This window comes from Anabas testudineus, chromosome 13 (genome assembly GCF_900324465.2).
Source record: "Anabas testudineus chromosome 13, fAnaTes1.2, whole genome shotgun sequence".
In the NCBI taxonomy this organism is placed as follows: Eukaryota; Metazoa; Chordata; class Actinopteri; order Anabantiformes; family Anabantidae; genus Anabas; species Anabas testudineus.
The window spans coordinates 19,255,103-19,276,916 of NC_046622.1; the positions used below are offsets into that span (position 1 = coordinate 19,255,103).

Consider the following 21,814-nt stretch of genomic DNA (forward strand, 5'->3'; position numbering starts at 1 on the left):
TGAACTTTCAAGTCACACAGAATCATTTCTCTGCACTTATAACTGACCAGAGTTAAATAGTGTCAATTTTCATGTGAAAGAAAAAATTCCTAATTATGACATTAAAGGGGTTGTCCAAAATAAATAGAGTCCCTTTAAGAGCCGTCCGCCAATCCTAGTTAGAGACAAGACGAGCGAGAGACAAACAATGTCGTGATGAGGCAAGACTGAAACAGAAAGTGTTGAGTCATACTGTAATGTGGTGATGTCTTGAATTCTCACAGCAGTCATGACCAGTGATTAAACTTCATGTTCATTAGAAAGAGGAAGTTCAGCTGAAAGAACAAATTTATCCCGCAGAGATACACAAATGCACGCAAGAGCCAACATATATGAAACAAAGTTTATTCTTTATTTTACATATCTGTACATAAACATTTCTTCCCTCAAATAAAGTTTCTGAATACAATAGGATGAAAACAATATTAACACACTTATTCATTTCAAATGACTCGTGTCAGAAAATCAACATTCACAAGATGTTGAAGAGCAATTAGAGTGAACGTATTACCAAAAGCTACGACTCCACTACAAGGCAGGCATGTTTCCTTTACACTCTTTTAGCACCTTCAAATAAACATTTCTCAGTTGAAAACTACCATTTGTGCAGAATAAAAACAGGTCAAAATACTTGAAAATTACTGTCCAACTTAAAATGGTCTGAAGAAGTTAGTTTTCCATCATTTTTTTATACAGTGTTGTTTTTTTTTTTCTCAAGACTGACTTTCTACTAAATTTTTCACTATTGTTGAATTTTTTTTTCCCACACTTTTTGCGTTTGAACAGTTATAATTTAGTGGCGAATGTAGAAAGTTAAAAAGAAACCATAGCAAAGCAAGGCCGATCACTGCACAGGAAGCTGGGGACAGAATCCATGACAACACACAATCAGTTTCCTTTTCTCCCAGGAAGAAGGAGAAAGTGCTCCTCCGCTCTCGGTGTTGGGCGAAAAACCACAGAAGCAAATGAAAGAGGGTGACCTTCTTCTGTGCTGCTGTTACTGCTGGAGTCAGAGGTTTGGACAGGAAGGTGGACAGGGCGAGACAGGGAAGCAGGAAGGGGGGAAAATACTCGGGACAAGTGGGCAGGATTTGGATTGACACAGGGCAGAGGTTTAATGGCCGGAGGGGAAAAGTCTGGTTTGGAGCAGGGACTAAGCTTGGCAGAGGGGAGCAGGGTGGAGAGAGGACGGGCATCTTATTTGGATAGGGTCCTCTCAGCCAAATGTTTCTGCTGGCTCTGAGCATGCCTGGAAAAGAAAAAAGGACATATGATCATTTCAAGTAGAAATCTGGCGACATTTTGGATTTAAGAATATTTCATGAACACAAATATCTAAATTTTAGATCTTCAACACAATTCAACTGAACATTTTTATTGTGAGAACTTGTAAACAAGTGTTCTGACTTGAACTTTATTAACTTAAAAGATTTGAATGAATGACTAATAAAAAAAACAAAACAAAACAAAAAACAAAGAAATAAAACAAATCTTTCAAAAATCAACAAAGTTCCTGGGAGCTCCTTAATTTAAGTGTTTCAGAGGAAAATGGAAATTACCATTGTAAATGAAGACGCTAACACATTTAAATCACATAAACAAGACTAATATTTACACAACAAAACTTTTTGACACAGCTGATTATAGATATTAGATTTGTTGGTTCAGTGAATTCACATTAATTCAACAAACTACTAAAAGAGTTTACACGAGGTAAAGGTTTACACTCCGATTTTTGAGTTGATATATTTTACAGTGAAACAAGTGGTGACCCCATTGTTAGTGTCCAACAAATCTATTGAAAACACATGAGCGAGCCACATCGTTGTACTACGGCAGCTTTATTAGCACAAAGACAGTGATTGTACTTTATATTTAGAGCCAATCTCTGTTATTTGACTAATTGTTAAAGGGGAACTTTGCTGATTTCACACATCAGAGTCTGTTTACAACTGTCAGACAGTGGAGTAACACCTAACACTTCATACATGGAAAAAGTTACTTCAGTATTATATATTGAAGTATAAAGGCTATTGTGACTCTAGAAGGAGTGGGTAAATTGCCTCAAGTGAGGATGTCTCAAAGGTTAGGGTCGGTAACTTCAGTTTGTAAATGGAAAGGCTGTGGTTAGAAAGCAGTGAGCTACCCTTCAATTCTGCTGGAGGCTGATGATATGACTGAATGTGGTGTTTTGGGTAACATAGTCAACAGATAACATTGGGTTTGTGCCAGATCTTCCAGCTATTGACAGCTCTGTATGAGTGCAATGCTTAACCAGTGGAAACCATAGCAATAGAGAGATGATAAAATAATCCTACTGGTGATTAGATCTTTTTATGATGTTTGTTGAGTTTATGATGCTTAGAAAAAGCTTCACAGCTCAGTGCCGATGCTAAGGGGACTGACTGAGGCTGAGACCCACAGACATGGAAGGAAAGTACTGAGACGTTAGGAGACAGACATATTATTGATTTTGGTCTATTTTCAGTTAATGTCTTGACAATAAGACTATTTCCCACATTCATCTTTTTACCAAGGAGTTCTTTTTTTCTCTAATACACCAGATGAGTAAAACAGTAAAGTCAGTAAATCATCACCTGGTGAGGTCCTCTATTTCAACCAACATGGCATCCTGCTCCATGTGTAGCTCATCTCGCATGAGCAGCAACTGTACAAGCTCGTCATTCAGGCCTGGAGTGAAGAGACAGGAGAGGAGACCAAATTATGTCAGACTATGTGTGTATCAGTATGACCGAGCAGGAATTTGTCCACATTTAAACAGCACAATAGCCACACAAAGGCATCGAAAGCATTATGAGTATTGACAGTCAGACCACAGAGGCCATGGTTGTTTTCAAATCACATGTTTCAGCTATTGTTCCTTCAGCATTGCCAGAAAATATAAAGCCCCAACAAAAGAGATTTTGAGGGGAAAGTCTGTTTTGTAAGTAAAAACTAGCTCATCAAATTGGACTCAAGGGGATTTTTGGAGCTTCTTTATGTAAGATGAGAGATTATTCATCACACAGTACCAGGATCAATGATCTGTACAGAGCAGTAACAGTAAATGCTGAGGGGAAGCATCCACTGTGCAGTTCTTTGAACTGACTAACATATATAAAAGTACTTTCACATCCACTGAAAAGGGTAGGGGTCAGTATGCATGTGCATGTTTTTCCCCATTTGCTCTGTTGCTCATTTCTGCAAAGGAAAACCGAGATCTGGGGCTTGGTATTTGTGTGTATATATTTAGTACTCTACTGTGTGGTCAACTTACTCTCAATCTGTGAGTGCAGGTCATTGACTATAACCTGGAGCTGCCCCAGCGTCATGTCTCTCAAGTCGGTAGGCTTCAGGTTTCTTTTCATTAGACACTCATTGATGTGAGGCATGTGCGGAAGCTGCCGAAAAACATTCAGAGAGACAAGGACACATGAAGAAAAGCACAGGTTCACATAGTGATATATATATGTATATATGTATTTATATGTACGTCTGATCATCAGGTATTTGTTTAATTCATTTAAAAAAAAAAAGAATAATTTACTGTTGAAATAATGGACATTAATAAATAAATAATAAGATTCAAAATCAGTGATATTGGCAGTGAGAGTTCTGAGAGAATTGATTGTAGTGACATAGATGAATCAGTCAACTGGCACCTCTATTATTGTCATTTTGTACCATGTAACTATTTACTCACTGGAAAAGAATAATCAGCGACTCATGAGTGCAATTGAAAATAACGGCTTGTTGTGGTCGTGAAGTTGCTCGGATACAGTGAAAATCCACGATGACATCGATTACCATCAAAAAAATTTGCAAGTGGTGCCTGAACACGTGGGTTGTTGGTTTTTCTGTGAAAAACAACTGCTTCTAGGTCTTATGGCTTCTTCTGATAATGCCCCTGATGAAACAAGGGAATGTCACCTTATCTCCGTCAAGGTCACTTAGTGTGGGGAGTCTGTAAAGTCTGGGGATTTCAAATTGGCACTGCCACTTTGTCACAGTTGACACGTCAGCTCAGTGACTGTGAGGCTTACAGCAGCTTTGTCCTCTGGATGCCTTTTACCCCACATTGTAGTTGATTTGACCCCATAATTTAACGATTTTCCTTGTACTAGTATTTTGTCATTTAGCACAAAGTCTTGCTAAAAGGAATATTAGTAAAACATGAGTTCTTTGTAATCACAGACGAATCACAGGTGGAGTCACAATAAAAACTGAGAAATTACACTGTGCTTTGTGTCCCAGTACCACTCCCAGTTGCTCTGTTGTTGTCAGTCAACCTCCGTTTTATTGCAAATGCAATAAAATGAAATCAATCGATAAACAAAATCGCACTGTGTGCGCTGATGATGTGCTTTTTGTTTATCTGACTTTCCCTCTGAGGACTTGTATCCAACCTGTCTGCATTCTTTCTCTTTCCCTCCAACGCCCATTTTCGCTCTCCCTCCCTCTCTCACCTTCAGTCTTGACAAACAAAAGGTAGGACACGTGCCTCGCTCTTGCCCCACCGTCGGAGTTTGCTCACTACGTTCTCACTCTTTCACTTTCACATGTCACAGATACAACTAGACTGTGTCAGTTTCAGTTTTGAGTGACTGGACTTGAATAAAAGAGAAATGTGAAGCACAACATGACTAAGTGATGGGAAAGATTGTCGATTGGCGTTTGATGTGACTCAACGCGCTATGATGCCGACCACAGTGTTAGTTTTTGTAGTAGATTGACAAAAGTAGCAATTGCAAGTGCTCAATATCTGCAAACCAACCTCCAGCAATGAGTCGATATCATATCGAGGAAGTACAAGCTCTTCTCTGAATGACACTCAGAGAGAATTGAGGTTTTACAGTAGAATCAAAATGTCTCCCATTGAATTTCTTGAGCTGATTTTCAAGCATTTCATCCTAATTCTGTTTATATAGATTGAGGAAAACCTATATTTTTAGCTATTAACCCTCTTGTCTTTTATTTGACAATTTAGGCAAATCATTTCATTTCTTCTTCTTCTTCTTTCGGCTTTTCCCATCAGGGGTCGCCACAGCGAATCATCCTTTTCCACCTAAATCTATCATGAACATCTTCTACCCTAACACTAGCCAACCTCATGTCCTCTGTTAAGACATCCATATATCTCCTCCTTGGTCGTCCTCTTGCCCTCCTGCCTGGCAGCTCCATCTCCAACATCCTTCTACCAATATACTCACTATCCCTCCTCTGAACATGTCCGAACCATCTCAGTCTGGCCTCTCTGACTTTGTCGCTAACACAGGCAACGTGAGCTGTCCCTCTGATGTACTCGTTCCTTATTCTGTCTAACCTGGTCACTCCTAAGGAGAACCTCAACATCTTCATCTCTGCTACCTCCATCTCAGCCTCTTGTCTCTGTCTCACTGCTACCGTCTCTAACCCATAGAGCAGAGCTGGTCTCACCACTGTCTTGTACACCTTTCCTTTGAGTCTTGCTGACACTCTTTTGTCACACAACACTCCTGACACTTTCCTCCACCCGCTCCAACCTGCCTGCACTCGCCTCTTCACCTCTTTTCCACAGTCCCCATCACACTGAACTGTTGACCCCAAGAACTTAAACTCCTGTACCTTCTTCACCTCAGCCCCCTGTAACCTAACGCTTCTACCTGGATCCCTCTCGTTCAGACACATGTATTCTGTCTTACTACGACTGACCTTCATGCCTCTTCTTTCCAGAGCAAACCTCCACCTCTCCAGCTGTTCCTCTACCTGCTCTATACTCTCACTGCAAATTGCATTGTCATCCGCAAACATCATTGTCCAGGGAGATTCCTGTCTGACCTCATCTGTCAGCCTGTCCATCAACATAGCAAACAAGAAGGGACTTAAAGCTGATCCTTGGTGTAGTCCCACCTCCACCTTGAACTCCTCTGTCTGACCTACAGCACATCTCACCACCGTCATACTTCTCTCATACATGTCCTGAACTACTCTGACATACTTCTCTGCCACTCCAGACGACCTCATACAGTACCACAGCTCCTCCCTCGGCACCCTGTCATACGCCTTCTCTAAATCCACAAAGACACAATGCAGCTCCTTCTGACCATCTCTGTACTTTTCCATCAACATTCTCAAAGCAAAAATGGCATCAGTGGTGCTCTTACGGGGCATGAAAACAAACTGCTGCTCACAAATCTCCACCTTCTTCCTAAGCCTGGCTTCCACTACTCTTTCCCACAGCTTCATTGTGTGGCTCATCAACTTTATTCCTCTATAGTTGCTGCAGTTCTGCGTGTCACCCTTGTTCTTAAAGATCGGAACCAGAACACTTCTCCTCCATTCCTCAGGCATCTTCTCACTCTCTAGAATCTTATTGAACAAACTGGTTAGAAACTCCACTGCTGCCTCTCCTAAGCACTTCCACACCTCCACAGGTATGTCATCAGGATCAACAGCCTTTCCACTCTTCATCCTTTTCAAAGCCTTCCTAACCTCATCCTTTCCAATCTCTTCTATTTCCTGCTCCACAACATCAACATCTTCCTCCCTTCTTTCCCTGTCATTTTCCTCATTCATCAGCTCCTCAAAATACTCCTTCCATCTTTTCTGCACACTCTCCTGGGTTGTTAGTACCTTTCCATCTCTGTCCTTAATCACCCTTACCTGTTGCACATCCTTCCCATCTCTATCTCTCCGTCTGGCCAGCCTGTACAAGTCCTTCTCTCCTTCCTTTGTGTCTAACCTGTCATACAGCTCATCGTAAGCTTTCTGTTTGGCCTTTGCCACCTCCCTCTTCACTCTACGCTGCGCTTCCTTGTACTGCTGTCTACTTTCCTCAGTCCTTTCTACATCCCACTTCCTTCTAGCCAACCTCTTCCTCTGGATGCATTCCTGTACTTCCTCATTCCACCACCAAGTGTCTTTACCTTCTTTCCTCTTTCCAGATGACACACCTAGCACCTTCCTACCTGTTTCCCTGATAAAGGCAAATCATTTCATTTGTTTTACCTAATTATTTCAAATGCTTAACAGAGTATTCAAACACTCCAGGGCTAACTATTTTGACTTCTCACTTGCAAACTAGCAAGTTTTAATGCACTAAAACATGTGTTTAAAAGGTTTTATATCTGACTAGCATACACACTATCCACAGTTTAATAGATCTCTGTTGTTTTGGTCATTGCAGGTAGCTGAAGTGTTAATATATCGTAATATTCACTGTGTGTTCAGTCCAGATGTGACAGTGATGTCTTCTGACTGCTGAGCGCTGCTACATCCCTGCACACAGAAGTCAATGCTTTCCGGCGTATGAATTATAGATGGGCCCGGCCAAGCTGCCCTTCTCTTCTCTGAATAAGTAAAGTGGCTTCTGCCTGCAAATCTGGGTGGAAATATGGTGTGTGTGTGAGTTTGACAGCATCGGCATGAGCGTGTCGGCGTGTGCGCTTACGAGGACACAGTGAGGCAGAGAAAAATTGATGAATTAATGATGAGCAGGAACGTCATCACCTTCCTTTTTTATAGTATATGGGGGCAGAGGAAGAGAGTGAACAGAGGCGGGGGAGTGGGGAGGCTTCCTGTGACACATCACAATATATACCATATTAACTTCTCCATTAGTGACACTGTAACTCAACCCACCCATTAATTCTCATGTATTTTGACTGAACTGAAATCTGGACAGGCGTACGTCCTTTCATGACGGTGTTACGTGGCATTTACTGACATTGTGTTCAAAAAGCAAATGACAAAATGTTACATTGTGAGTATTGTTATGATAAATTTAATGACCTTGTCATTTATAGGAAGTCGTAGAAACAGACAGAGGTGTTAGAAAACACAAAGTCCCAAAGGTGCTGGATTACTCAAGTGCATCAACTAGGTGGCTAATGTCACAGCACAACACAAACACTGTGAAGAGTAAAACAGCTTTTGTCATCAGCAGAGCCACTGTAGAGCTTGTGTGGTCTAAAACCTGCTAAGGAAGTGAAGTTGTTTACTTGAGTCTGAGCATGAGGTGTATGCTGACAGCCTGTGAAATCATCCGATCACACTAACTCTACTGAGTAATCAACTTTATCCTGCAATAACAGCAACATATCATTAATGATATATTACATACAGTCTTATGGTATTATATATAGTCTATGTTAATTCATATAGCGAGGTGACCAGGTTGTGTTTTTTTCAGCTGGCAGATTTTATCATTTCACTATCAGCAACTTTGTCTGCTGTTGGGTGCTGGGCAGGCAGCATGCAGCAGGCTGTTAAAGCTGTAAACCTGAAGGGAACTAGTCTGGTGATAACCGTCTCACTACAAGCCACCTCTTTCTAGTGAACCATTGTCAATGTAAAAACAGTGAGGTGCTTTGAAATCACTTTGGAAGCTCAAAACTGTAAATACCCTTCCCCTCTTCTACATTTTAAATATGGATGGATCTCTTGGTTGTGGTGTGTCAGTTTTTGCATGCCAACCTTACTACACACTGAACTGTCAAAAATATGGGTGTGACGTACATGTAGAAAACCAGTTTATGTTTAGTCATGCTACATTTAGTCATTTAAACGTAGCACCACAATTCTGATACTGACCAGATCGGCCACTGGGGACTTCTTGCGATTCTGTTTCTCTACCTCCACCTGCATCTTGGCCATGGGCTTGGCCATTGCCAGGGCTAGCCTCGCTTCTGCCTGAAGCTTCTTCTGCCGACTCAGGAAGTCCATGTCCTCTAGAGACTCCGAGTCGTCCTCTGTGGTGTCCCTGTCCGAGTAGGACGAGCTTTGCTTGGACTGCATGGAGGAGTTGGTAGGAGCAGGAGGTAGAAATAACAAGTACAGGAAAGGTGGGATAAGAAATAAATAAGAGGGTAAACATGATAGGAAATGAGGGAGAAAAATGTGGAGTAGGAGTAAAAGAGAGGAGAGAAAGAGGAGAGACCAGGTCAGAGGATTAATGTTTGTGGATTACTGGCATTCTGTGGATTTCACACTTTGACACGACCATCATTGTACATCAAGTGGGACGTGAGGAGAACGAGAATGAACATGTAAAAAGATGATAATTCTCTCTTTCTTCTTCTCTTACTGGTAAACGTGTCCAAGGCTGACAGGAGGTTAATGTGGCCAGTCATCCATGGCCACGGCGAGCGTATTCCAATTCACCTCTCATTTGCTGCCCGCGCATTAGTTAACAGGCCAGAAAATGTTCACGAAGCACCCAAACCACCAGCGATCTCTCCGATTCATAATGAATACTTTCGCCTTTTCACTGCTTTCACTCTTGTTCTGTCTCAGTCTTGTTTTTACACACAATCACTTTCACACTATCACTCCAGTATGTATCAGCAACACGCTTTCTGTGTTTTTCATTCTTGAGAATCTCTGGAGAAATACTATAATAACTCTGTGTGAGTTTCAAAGTGCATACATGGTATCAGTGCATACCATGGGAGACAAAGGCGTGTCCAGACTGGTCTCTGTCTTGCTGTCATCTGCATCACTGTCCTTGTCACTGCCACTGTCGTTGACAAAACAGATTTGTAGGTTCATCCCACTCTGCAGCCTGCAGGGAGAGACAGATATAGACAGAGGTAGATTGAAACTGAGGGAGCCAAGTTAATATTAGCATAAATGTCAACCGATTCAGAACGGGGTCAAAACAGACAGTCAACAGCACTGCTAATAATACATCTGACCTTTGACGAGTTCAACAAAGCGGAGTTAGAGCGCTGTGAATATTCACGTTGTACTAAAACGTGTTAACGGAAGAAGTAAGTTAAAAAAAACAAAAAAACACAAACAAACTCTCAGCCAACACAAGCTGCCTTTAAGGCCAGAGCAAAGTGCTCACTGAGGATGAAATCAAAGGAGGGGCTGTGTTTTTAATCATCTCTCCTCTTGTCTTCAGTATCGATCCAGAAAGGTCTGGTAGGTCTGATCCAATCTGCCTGCGAACTGGTAGGGGGTGATTTTGAGTCATGCAGGAACAGAATGTCACTATGCGTAGATCCAGCCCACAGTGAATCAATAACCTGCTTATTCAGTGCAGTAATTACAAACAGAGCTGATTGATCACACAGCATAGATCCAATCAGTCCCAATTAAAATAGGACCTGAGTGGTCGATTTTTTTAATTTTTTTATTTTAGGAGAGGCAGTATCAGAAAGCAGCCTGTAACTCCAACTGAATCCACTGTAGGAGCCACTGAAGTGCGAATAAGTGACAGATGGTAGAGCCGGATTGATACAGAAGACAATATAAACGTAATACATCTAATTAAAATTGGTGAACATGTCCGCTCCTAAGTAGCAAGAGAAATGCAAAGCAGGAATGTCAAAGACATGTTTGTGGAGTAAGTAGAGTGGAAACAGACATAATTTATCTACAGGAGAGCACTGACAAGATGTTAAATGTCCACCTCCATCCAGGGCTTGGTTTTTAATCTTTAAAAGGCAAATGTATGAGATCACTATAATAACTCATCCGGATTCAAAACTCAGATATCGACAATACCATCCACTTTATAAACCTGTCTAATCTGGCCCTGTTACATTGTATTTACTCCCATCTCAGTCGAGCGTGTCGACACAATTCTGTCATCTGACTATGGGCACTATAGTCATCCATGAAGAATCATAGTCAGTCACCGTTGTTTTGCAGCACTATTGAGAAATGTTCATGATTCAAATCACAGGGTTACAAACTGTATTTCTAGAGCATTTATTTCCAGTAAGTTAGTGTGTAGGAGGCAGAGTGCAAATGTACAGTGTCTTTAGGGAAGTTACGAGTGAGTGCTGATTACGATCATTTATTCACACCGCACAAATCCTCTGTGCTTCCTGTCAACCTCTCTTCTTCTGTGTCTTTCCTTTCTTCACAGGTAGCCATGTCAGGAAATCTGGACTTTTCGATTTACACCCGCTACCCTGTTGTTCAACCAGTTAATGTTATTATTGTTTATATGTATACAGACAAAATGCATGTTCTCATTACAAAACTAGTCTACAAGTGTATTCAGTGTGATCTCTGAGTAGGGTGCCCTTTCAGCACATCCTTCTTCAGGGAAATTTCATGAAGACCATGAAAAGTGCTGGTCACATGGTTGCTAGTCAAGAAAGAAGAATTATAGCAGCTATTTTACAACTTACCGTGAGGACAGGCTGGGTTTGCCGCTCTTGCTGCAGCTGGTGTAGATGCCTGGCCCATCATCAAAGAAACTGCCCAGGGCCAACTTCTGCCTGATAGACTCCCTCTCATTCTTTTGGGCCTGCAACAAGAGATTAATGAGATGAGATTTTCTGATCTTCTTGACCTTGTAGTTTGACAGTGAAGTTGGGATCTTGGCAACTAGGTGGATGCTTGTTGTCGCCGCACCTTAAGCCCAGGCGCTTATACATAGTTTCTCGACGCTACATCCCCCTAAAACCGTTTCCTCGCGACTAGCTGTATGCACAAATAGACCTGCTGTTGCCAGGAGCACTTTGTGACAGTGCAAACAATGGGTGTAAATATACTTCTTCTTAATTTGCAGTAAGAAGTTCAGTGCCATCTCAACAGGCTCATGCAAAGTGTGGAGTCAGCTGAAGGAACGAAAAAAAAAAAAAAAAAAAGAAAAGTGTGAACTTTTGAAGTGGGGCTCATTATGCTGACGCTACCAGAATTCACCAGGAGGTGGTGCTGTTGTCTCAAATACCAGTGAGTACTCCAACCCACACACACACATACAAAGCAAGTGTTCTCTTACAAGTTTACATATGGTAAACTACAGAGGAAGAACTGTAACAGGCGTTTCATACATGCATCAATCTACATTTCGCTACACTACACAATCCCAGAGTTGCTCTACTTGGCCTCATCCCAATTCTGAATTCCTAACTCAGCGCAGCTCCAGCATCGGCAGCACTACACGCACGCTTTCACGCACACCAAATCCCCGCAGGATTTCTTGTCGGCGCTGATAGCAGGTAAACACATCCAACTGTTTGCACTGCAAACAACTAATAAGTAACTGAGGCTGCTTCTGATAAAATAGGAAGAGTTCAATTCTCTGTAGCACTTTGTGCACATGCTACTGAGGCACACAAATGCATTAGAGCCCAGATTTGTATAGACTGGACTCAGGAAGGAGTTCGGTCTGTTACACACTTACTAAATATGAAGGATGGAAGGACTGGAGAGAGACTAGAGAAATGTATTTGGATTACCTTGTTTAGCAAAGCATTACATATTGATGCTGTCCAATGGGATGTGAGGAAGAGATGGACAACACTAACAAGTCATCAGACATGTCAAAACAGTGGAGAGAATCCTGTGGATTGATCAGGTAAGAACGTGGCCCTGGCCTGGAGTTTAGATTATCAGATCTGTCTTATTGCCATTTTTACTCTTCTACTGCTCTTATTCATCTCTGTTCCTCGCGTTCCCACGCGCTCTCTACCCAGCTGATTCAGCCTCGTCAGTCATTCGTCCTGGGCTCTCTTCCCCCATTATCCTCAATTCCCCTTCATCTCCCTCCATCTCCACTTCTCTGCGTCAGCCTCGGGCCTCTGTGATTCTTCACATCAACCTGTCTCTCTGCGGTTCGTTCTGTTCTTTCCATCTCCAAATCGCTCATCACACCTTCACCTCGCTCCCACTCATTTTCTCAACTCCTTCGCTCGCTCCTCTCCTCTCTCTCTCTCTCTCTGTCTGTCTCTCTCCTGACAATTATGTGCAAGCGTTGTTGAGGGTGCCTCCACCAAGGACAAATTAACATAATCCCACTCCACACAAGAGTCCACAAGACGCACTTGGCCCTGCCAGCACACACACTGGCACCTAGAGGAACGGACCTAGCAATGCTCCTTTGTGTGTGTGTGTGTGTGTGTGTGTGTGTTTGATAGGTAGCCGGAGGAGTCGAACTGAATACACTTGAGAGTTTCAAGTCACTGCTTCAAAGGTGCAACAGTAGCCTGTGCAGGTCAAACACATTTCTGTACAAATGCATCACTCACACAAGCACGGCTACAAGCCAGCTGACACGCTGTCAGTCAAGTTACACCACTGAACAGCTGCCCCAAGCAGATACAAAGACCAGAAGCAGCAGGTTCCCTGAGAATTGTTAGCTGTCTGCTCCCTTCACGCAGTGAGGGCTGAGAAAAAACAACAACAGGGGTTGTGCCGAGGTGCAGGTGGGAAGGAAGTGTGAGACATTCAGCAGGGCTTCGCATTAGAATGCTGAGTAATCAAACAGCATCAGCGTCACCATAAACCTTACAGCTCAGTTTGGAAACCGTTTGCATATACAAGCCCACACACACACACACACACACACACACACACACACACACACACACACACTGCTAGAGGTTTGTGATGAACAGTGGTTTAACTCTATTCTCTCTCACAGTGGATAAATCCCAGATAGTTTAACCTGGAGACAGCTTTATGTCCAGTGATCAGAGTTGAGAGCTGTTTGTATATATGACGCATTATGTCCTTGACTAACTGACTAATTATTTACTGTAGAAAATGGCAAAATCAGCAGTTTATCTTTCCAAGGTGACAACTTTGAATGTTGAGTTAGGTTGAGAATTTCTTTCGCCTACTACTACAAACTACCACGGGTCTGCTGTCTGACAACACAACGCCCTGTCTTAAAACAAACATCATCTGCATGTCATACGGCGTGTTTGTGCCTGTGGGTGGGCTGTGTGTGGTAGAACAGTAACGCAAAACCATTTAGAAAAGGTGTGGAATATACCACTGAGAGGTGGAGGTGCAGAATGGGTAGTAAATACAGAACCGCCTCTCCTGCCACTCCTACAGACTTCATTTACCATCCCGTTGTTCACCTTCTGTATCATAGTGTTTAAATTTTATGTGCTATGATATCAATCTCTAAATGAACAAACAGTGAATTCTTTCATGTTTTGATTATTTATTATTCTTCCAGGTGCAATGTTTACCTGTCATAGGCTGAAAACACACTTTTGATTGGCCCACTCACTCAAAATTGTGATGCATAAGATTACAATAAGATTAATATTAACATTTCAGGCTGCACGTGTGAATAGGAGAGAGAGAGAGAGAGAGAGAATGAGTGACAGTCCTAACCACCTCCTTCATTTCCTGGCCTTGAGCACCAGAGCCTCACTGTTCAAATTAGATTGGGAGGAATGCAATTGGGCTAATTTGTGTTTTCCCTCAAATTCACTAAGCAATTTCCTCTGTTGAAAAACGCTCATTGACAAAGACATTTTCTCCTTCACTCTGCACTACAACCATTTATCCCCAGGCCCAGAGGGTCATTTAGTGCTGGCAAAGGACGACAGGGCGCTTGTTTTGAGCCCTCAAATCTTCCCTGAAAATCTATATTAGAGGAAGGAGATGAATTTAATTATCTGTGCTAACAAAGCGCATCCTCCTTCTCCCTCCCTCAAATTGCAGGCTCTTGTGGGTCAGAAATGGTTTCGCGGTGAAGACCTAACGTGCATAAATGTGAAAAGGGAATTCGAGTGTGCATTTCTCAGCGTGGCTACAGATTCTGAGCATTTCTCTGATTTCTAGCCTTCCTAATGTATTAGTAAATTACAAAAAGTATACTAAAAGGAAAATACTTTAAAAGAATTATTAATATTTCTTCCTCCCTTTCCTCTTTCCCTCCATTCCTTACTAAGTGCTCTCTCACTCATTTTGCACAATGGAGGCTTTTCACTGAATGAGACCTCACTCTAGAGACAAGAACCCACTGTTCACACCAAAAATACCAGACATGTGAGCTCAGGCTACATGTATTTATAGGTACAGCGCTTATAGAGTGAAGGCACGATATTACAGCGCACCTGTAAATGACTAAGTGTGTTTGGAAAAGCTGCCGGTGAGAGAAGTTTTCACAGAGGTTGTACTGATTGTATGTGTATCTCTGTGCTTCTCTGTCTCTCTGTGCGGGACTGCTTCTCTCTGATGTGTTTTCCAGGCCTGACAGTGAACTGCTGCTGAGCTCAAAGCTCTGCAAACAGATACAAGGTCACCGTTTCTCATATGTGAGTGTTTTGACTGTGCTATTTATCTTCACATTTCACACAGATGCTCGCGCTTGCTTTGTTAACTTCCGTTACCTTATGACAGAGACAGGCTGGTTGTTTTCCACTGTTTCCAAGGCTGTATCTATGCTATGCTGACAGACAGGAGAGTCCACAAGATTATCCCTCTGTCTTTGGTGGATAAAAATGTATGTGTATCGTCTTGTGCTGTCTGAAACCCAGGCAGTGCAACATTCCATCCCAGATAAGAGACCTGACCTCTGACCCTTCATATGCTTCAGTATCAGGTCAGTGCAAGGCTGTTCCTGTCACTCGGAAGAGAATGACTCTGCAAGTGGAGGAAAGCTGTACATGAGTGTGTATGAGCGGTGGTAAAAGAAGTGGGGGAGGGTTATAGTGGGATAAAGGGAAAAAAGGGCGGTGTGTGTGTGTGTGTGTTTGGGGGGGGGGGGTTATGACAAAGGGAGCGCGGAGAGATGCGGAGCATGAAGTGGGTTTAGGCAGGACAATAGGTCTCCAAGTGACATTTGAGCTTTCGTCTGCGAAAAGGCCACACTATGGATTTGTGGGAAAAAGATTGTGTTTTTTCTCCTAAAGAATGATAAAAAAGGATAAAAGGCCTACTTACACGCACCATTATGTCATAGCTTTGCCCCAAATATCTCAGCGGTTTAATACCCAAACTTTAAGCATTACATCAGCCTAGGTCTTGGCGTGTGTCGCAGAATACATAAAAGGAGGAAATATGGAGCAATATGCTTATTTTGTTTGTTTCTGAGTGTTAGAGGAGACATATCTATGTCGTACGAAGCTTAGTTTAACTTCCACAGCCAATCAGCTACTTCCAAATGAAACTAAATCTGCCCAAAGCTCGTTAATTACCATGTAATATGTTGTTCTGCTTGAAGTAATAAGTGTAACAGTGATACGTGTTAAGGTGTGTAATGTGCTGGACTGTTTCTTGGCTTGGTGCAGTCACTTCCTGGAGGCTTGTAGTCTCTGTGAGATTGCTGCTTCTGGCCATGGAAAAAGTCCAGCACATATCCCACTGCAAGCTGACATTTTCGCACTTCTGGATGGCTCAAACACACAAGATATCACATGTTCGTGAGTGAAGTTTAGAGATGCTGGTAGAAAAAAAAAAGGAAAGTGTCATCTTCTCAGAGAGCCAGGGATAGAGGGACAGAGAACACTTTAAAAAGCTTTATCTTCATCTAACTCTTGGTAAGAAAGAGAAGAAGTGTAACTATTCCTTTAACTGAACAAGACGAGAATGAAGCAGCAAGAATGAATTTCACTTATTAAAAATTAATTTAGAAACACGGAATAAGACACATACAAACAAGACATGGTCCTTTACCTCTTTGTAGTCATCACTGAGGTAGAGGCCGGCCACTTCCCTGATGACATTATCCACTCCACCACATCCATCCATACTATCCTTTCTATTCCCCGGTGAGTAGGTTAGTCTCGACCCACTACCGAGGTCCAGCGGTCAACACGCATCATATTCTCGGCCAGTCTTCTCCTGCCATGGTCTGACACAATAACAGAGAAAAAATCTACTCCACTGGCGGCTCGTCTTTTTCTAACATGCTGTGACACAGTCTCTTTCACTTCTCTGCGGTGTTTGGATACTCCACTCCGCTCCCTCTATAGGCTTCCTGCCTCTCCCACAGGACTGTGAAAGCACAGTGCTCGGAGGTAAGACCCCTCTAGACCCTCCCTACCTTCCACCCTCTGGTTATGGTGGCCTCTCACGACCACAAAGAGCTCAAGAGAAGAGGGAGAAACTCACACTGGTGTTTTTTTTCCTCCCTGTTTTCACGCCCTGATGTGAGGATAGCAGCTGCTCACCACCCGTTTGGAAAGAGACACCTCAGCGGCGGGATGGCCGCAGTTTATGGCAGTGTAACAGTTCCGTGTGCATGTGTGGATTTAGATGACTTCTGGTCTGTCTGTAGCCACCATGGACACAATGTCTCTATTTATTCTACCTCTGTTACACCAAAAACCCATTTCTGAATATTTCATTTTAAGCTTCCTAAACAAAAGCATGCGATTGTGTGTGTTTGTAAAAGAGAGATTAACTTAAAAATGTAGATTAGTCTACATATTAAAGGCAAAATGAATGTGAAAATCTGTGTTTATGTAACAGAGGAGGCAGTGTGCTGCCTTCCTGTAAAAATAATGCCTGGTCTGGACTCCAAAGGCAACAGCCCTGCAGCTCCAGCCAGCTAAATAAACTCTGACAGAGCACAATGGACCATTAGTCTGACACAAACACACACACACACACACACACACACACACACACACACACACACACACACACACACACACACACACACACACACACTTACATACACACATTGTTTCTTATGTCAGTGACTTACATTTTCAATCTGAGCTCTCCATGGTGTGTAATGATCTCATCTTTGTGAGACACTATCGACCGGTGAGTCATATATTTGTCATAGCCGCCCAGACAGAAAATTATATCCGCATATGGCTGCAGAATCACACTGCAGGAGAACATGACTTCACACACACACACACACACACACACACACACACACACACACACACACACACACACACACACACATACACACACACACAACAACAACAACAACTGGTTACACGGAAAAAAAACAATAAGCATGACAAGGAACTGGAAAGCTATTCGCCTGTTCACGCCAATAGAAACTCATAATTCAAATGCACAAAAACACTGAATTACACTGCTTCCATGGTGTGGTGGGATGGAGTTAGTGTGTCAATGGCTTAATTGTGTACGAAATGTCTGAAAAATGCCACATGTCATAGTATTTCCAAATCCAGGATAAATATTAATTTAAAATATCATAAGATATACAAAAGCAGCACATCCTGTTGGCTATAGAAGGTTTTAGATTAATAAACATAACTGTTCAGTACTGTTTTGACGTTGGTACTAAAGTCAAATACTATAGCAGGTTGGAATAAAAAAAGTTAGGTGCTAGTTTTTGAACCATCAAACCTCCACCTGCAGACAGATTCAGAGGATGAATCATACTGTCAGGGATCTAAAGGCAAGGATATCAGATAAGGAATAAAATAGCCAGCCAAGGACAAAAGGGTACACGACGAATGAGAGGAGAAAGATGAGAGGGAAGAGAACACCAAGTGAAACCGATGAAGATGAGTCACAATCATCCTCATACGCTGCTGAGAGAGACAGAGAGACAGAGAGAGAGGGAGAGGGAGAGAGTAGACGAGAGTAAAACAAGAAAAAGGAGTCAGAGATGAAGGTAGGTGGGGAATAATGCATTTGCATGATAACATCAAAGAGCACACACACACATACAAACACACACGCACACAAACACACACACACACACTGGGGTTAAATGAGAAAAATAGGAAGTGCATTTGATTCAGTGTTGATCCCTGAGGATTATGGGTAGAATACAGTGAATTGTCCGGCTGTCTCCTGAATTCACTCACACTGGACTGCTGCTGCCGGGGAACAGTACAGGAAACACACAAACACACACATGTGCCAATAAAACTGGAGCTTGTTGTGGGCGAGAGCCTCCTGTTCAGTGGGGCGTAGGGTGGGGCAGAGTCATCCCTGTTGGTTCTCCGCTTCATTACTGAGGCTGACTTCATAGTTAAAGTGAAGTCACTGATGATTCGAGAGGGAGAGGGGGTTAGGAGGTTACCTGGGTGACGTATACATATATACAGAGAGAAGAAGACTACTGCTGATGTAGTCAGCTGCATATTTGAGACACACACACACACACAAATGCAGGTTAAATCCTCTAGTGTAGATGATGGCCTGACTGTTGGATCAGCTGAGCGAGCGACACACACACACACACACACACAGAATGGCTTATTGTTCCAACTGAACAGAGGGTGACTGTGGGAGAGAGGGTTCCTGGCACCTCCTGTAAGCCTGGGATCCAAGGCCGGTGGCGCTGTGTGTGTGTGTGTGTGTGTGTGTGTGTGTGTGTGTCTGATCTGTGTGTATGTGTACTCGCTCTTTTTCCTCGTGTTTGTTTAGAACGGGCACACTGTTCCTCAACGTCCATGTGTACGCTTGTGTGATATTGTCACATTTGCCGGCACATATTGGAGGCACACCCGAGAGTCAGATGTGATCTTACTTTGGTAAGAGGAGGAAAAGAACGGGGGCTGCTGCCATAGCAACGTAGTGAGTATTTCTCCATGGCAATGCTCTGTGTCCCAAACAAATTGGGCAGCGAAAGGAGCATGGGGCGGCCCATCAGGAAGCCCGCTAACTCACACACAGGCCACTGTTCGAGAGAGCTGAAGTTTTGACAAATTGTATTACATTAGGACAAAGCCCAGTCGACGAAAAAGAGGTTTGCCGCACATTCAAAGTGTGATGCGGAGGAGCCAAACGATCACAAGTAACATAGTAGATTACTGTGGTGAAAAAAGTCAGAATTACAGTGTCCGTTTGTCTGGATAACATTAGATGAAATGGTTTAAGAAACAGTTTGTTTGTTTGGGAAAAGTGCACATTTCATTTGTATTAAGGATATAACAATAATAATGAGCTGGAGCTGGGACACGTTTAGCTTCACTAAGCATAATGACTACTGTAGAGTAGAACACAACTAGCTTGGCTCTGTCCAAAGTGGAAGTGCTCTAGGTACAGTGCCATATGTCACAAACCATCAGTCGTATCTACTGTACTGCTCCTCCTCATTAATAATTCATCAGGCCACACCTTGTATACTGTTACAGTGACACTGGAGCTCTCCTTCTCAGCTCTTAAGCTTGTAGACAAGTTTATGTTAATAATGTTAGTATGCACATCCTTACAAATGAGGAGGCTCCGGATTCAAGTTTCTAACTTCCTAAGACCCTGTCGTGCTGATAGCATTCCTACGGCCTGAGATGACACGGTGATGGTGGTCAGGCTGATAAATCCTGCCTCTACCCTTCTCCACCCGGCTGGTTCTTCTGCTGCTGACGGCAATATGGCACAGCGAGATTTATAGACTTACATGGGTATCTGAAAACAGGATGACATATTAAGACCTCAGCCTCTAGTGAGCCCACGGAACAACAGCGTGCTTTTAGCTCACTTAGGCACTTAATGGAATGAAGTACAGCATCAGGATGAAGGAGATGGCTGCAGCACACGATTGGTTATTCTTAAAAATCTTTTCCTCTATTTGGCCAAAATAGCTAAATTGACATTGCTTAAATTGGTTGATGGTTTTGGATGGCTATGGGTCAAATCATTTCTTTGTTGGCTCGACGGGGGTCAGCCTGTGACTTAATTGGCTAATGGCTTCTGACATTAAGTGGGAGCTTGCCTCGGATGTTATGGGGTAAACAACCAGGCAAGACAAACCGGCTTTTGAATGTTTCCTTTTCTTCCCTGCAGCTTCTTTTGGCTTTTCTTTCCTCCTTTGCCTTAAACCATCATCAACCAAAGACAAAACGACCACACCCTAATTAAAAGAAAGAAATAATGGCAACAATCAAAACAGAGATGCAGGCTCCAGGACATGGCCTGTCCTAAGAAGTAAACAAGGACCAACACCCTTTTTTCCACTTTATCTGTTTAATCCCCGTCCGTTTTATTCCCTCAATAAACCACCTTACTCGTTCCCTCTTCTCTGTTCTTCCCCCCATTGCCCTTTGCTTCTTTCCATCCCTCGGTGTGTGTGTGTGCATGTGTTACGTGTGTGTGTGTGTGAGGGGCGCTGTCTGCCTGCTGGTTGCCAGGTTACCAGTCTAATTGAGGGGCCTCTAGAGAGTTGCTGTTATCAGAGCCTGAACTCTCTGTTCTGCTTAGTGCTCTCATTCTTTCTCTTATTCACTCCAGCTCTCTTTTCTGGTACATCTCCTGATATAAATTCTATCGTTCAGAAACTTTTTTTCCCATTTGGCCTATATTATTTTCATCTAGATTGATTTAATTAAGTGTTGAATTCTCGTCACATGTCATCTCAACTGCTTCAGACGGATGTGCACCGCTCTCATCCCTCTCTTTTACCCATAACACCCTTCGCTTTCCTCAGCCCGTGTTGTCAATATGTCTCCTACTACTGATAATCTCTACCTTTCATCCGCTGTCTCCACCATCCCTTTAGCGTCACTTCTCTGGTTATCTGCTGCTCTTTCCTTCCTTGCTGCCATCTCTGTCACTCCATCTAGCTTTTATCTACTACAGAACATGGCAGGAAATCCTTATCCTGTTACGCAACTGATCGCTCATCCACACAAGCGCAAATCAAGCCTGCTGACATGCGAATGCAAATTTGCAGAACCACGATTAAAGCAAATGTTATGTTCGAATGAATTTGATGATGAAGACCTTTTCAACAGGTGAAATACCAGACAAGAGCTGACAAGATTTCCCGAACACGATGTCAAACAAGAGAATGTGCAAGGAAAAGATATGACACAACAACGCGTCCTGAAACTGAGCCGTGGTCTTCCGCTGATCAACCTGATGAATGCTAGATTACTGTCACAGTTCAGTGCAGACACCAAAAAAAGCTGCTCCTTTAAAAACTAAAAGAAGAGGTTCTGATTGGAGGACAGGATTCGCATTTCTCAAGCCTCCCGTTTCAAGTTGCACACTGAAAAATCATTCAAAGTAGACCCGTGAGGCCCATCCATCCCTCTGCGACCCTCGTGATTCTTTCTCATCGCTTCCTCTTCAGCTTTTTGAGCACTACTCCCATTGCTTTTACACTTGCTTCACCCGATCAAAGCAGCCCCATCTTTCCTCCTCG

At 42.8% G+C, this 21,814-nt stretch overlaps 1 protein-coding gene across 5 annotated transcripts in view; it reads right to left on the reverse strand.

The window, feature by feature from the left end:
- Positions 1 to 394: 394 nt before the first annotated feature.
- The window catches only part of schip1 (schwannomin interacting protein 1), a 171,401-nt gene continuing 149,981 nt past the window's right edge, over positions 395 to 21,814 (reverse strand). For 4 of the 5 annotated variants that reach the window (XM_026379151.1, XM_026379167.1, XM_026379159.1 and 1 more), the window contains 6 exons: positions 11,166 to 11,284; positions 9,463 to 9,580; positions 8,611 to 8,808; positions 3,317 to 3,440; positions 2,637 to 2,730; positions 395 to 1,288 (listed from right to left, as the gene is read on the reverse strand). In XM_026379151.1, coding sequence (XP_026234936.1) covers positions 1,237 to 1,288; positions 2,637 to 2,730; positions 3,317 to 3,440; positions 8,611 to 8,808; positions 9,463 to 9,580; positions 11,166 to 11,284 — 705 coding nt within the window. In that variant the 3' untranslated portion in view covers positions 395 to 1,236. Of the gene's footprint in view, positions 1,289 to 2,636; positions 2,731 to 3,316; positions 3,441 to 8,610; positions 8,809 to 9,462; positions 9,581 to 11,165; positions 11,285 to 16,401; positions 16,652 to 21,814 lie in introns of those variants that run through there. The other variant, XM_026379175.1, reaches the window with a different exon arrangement.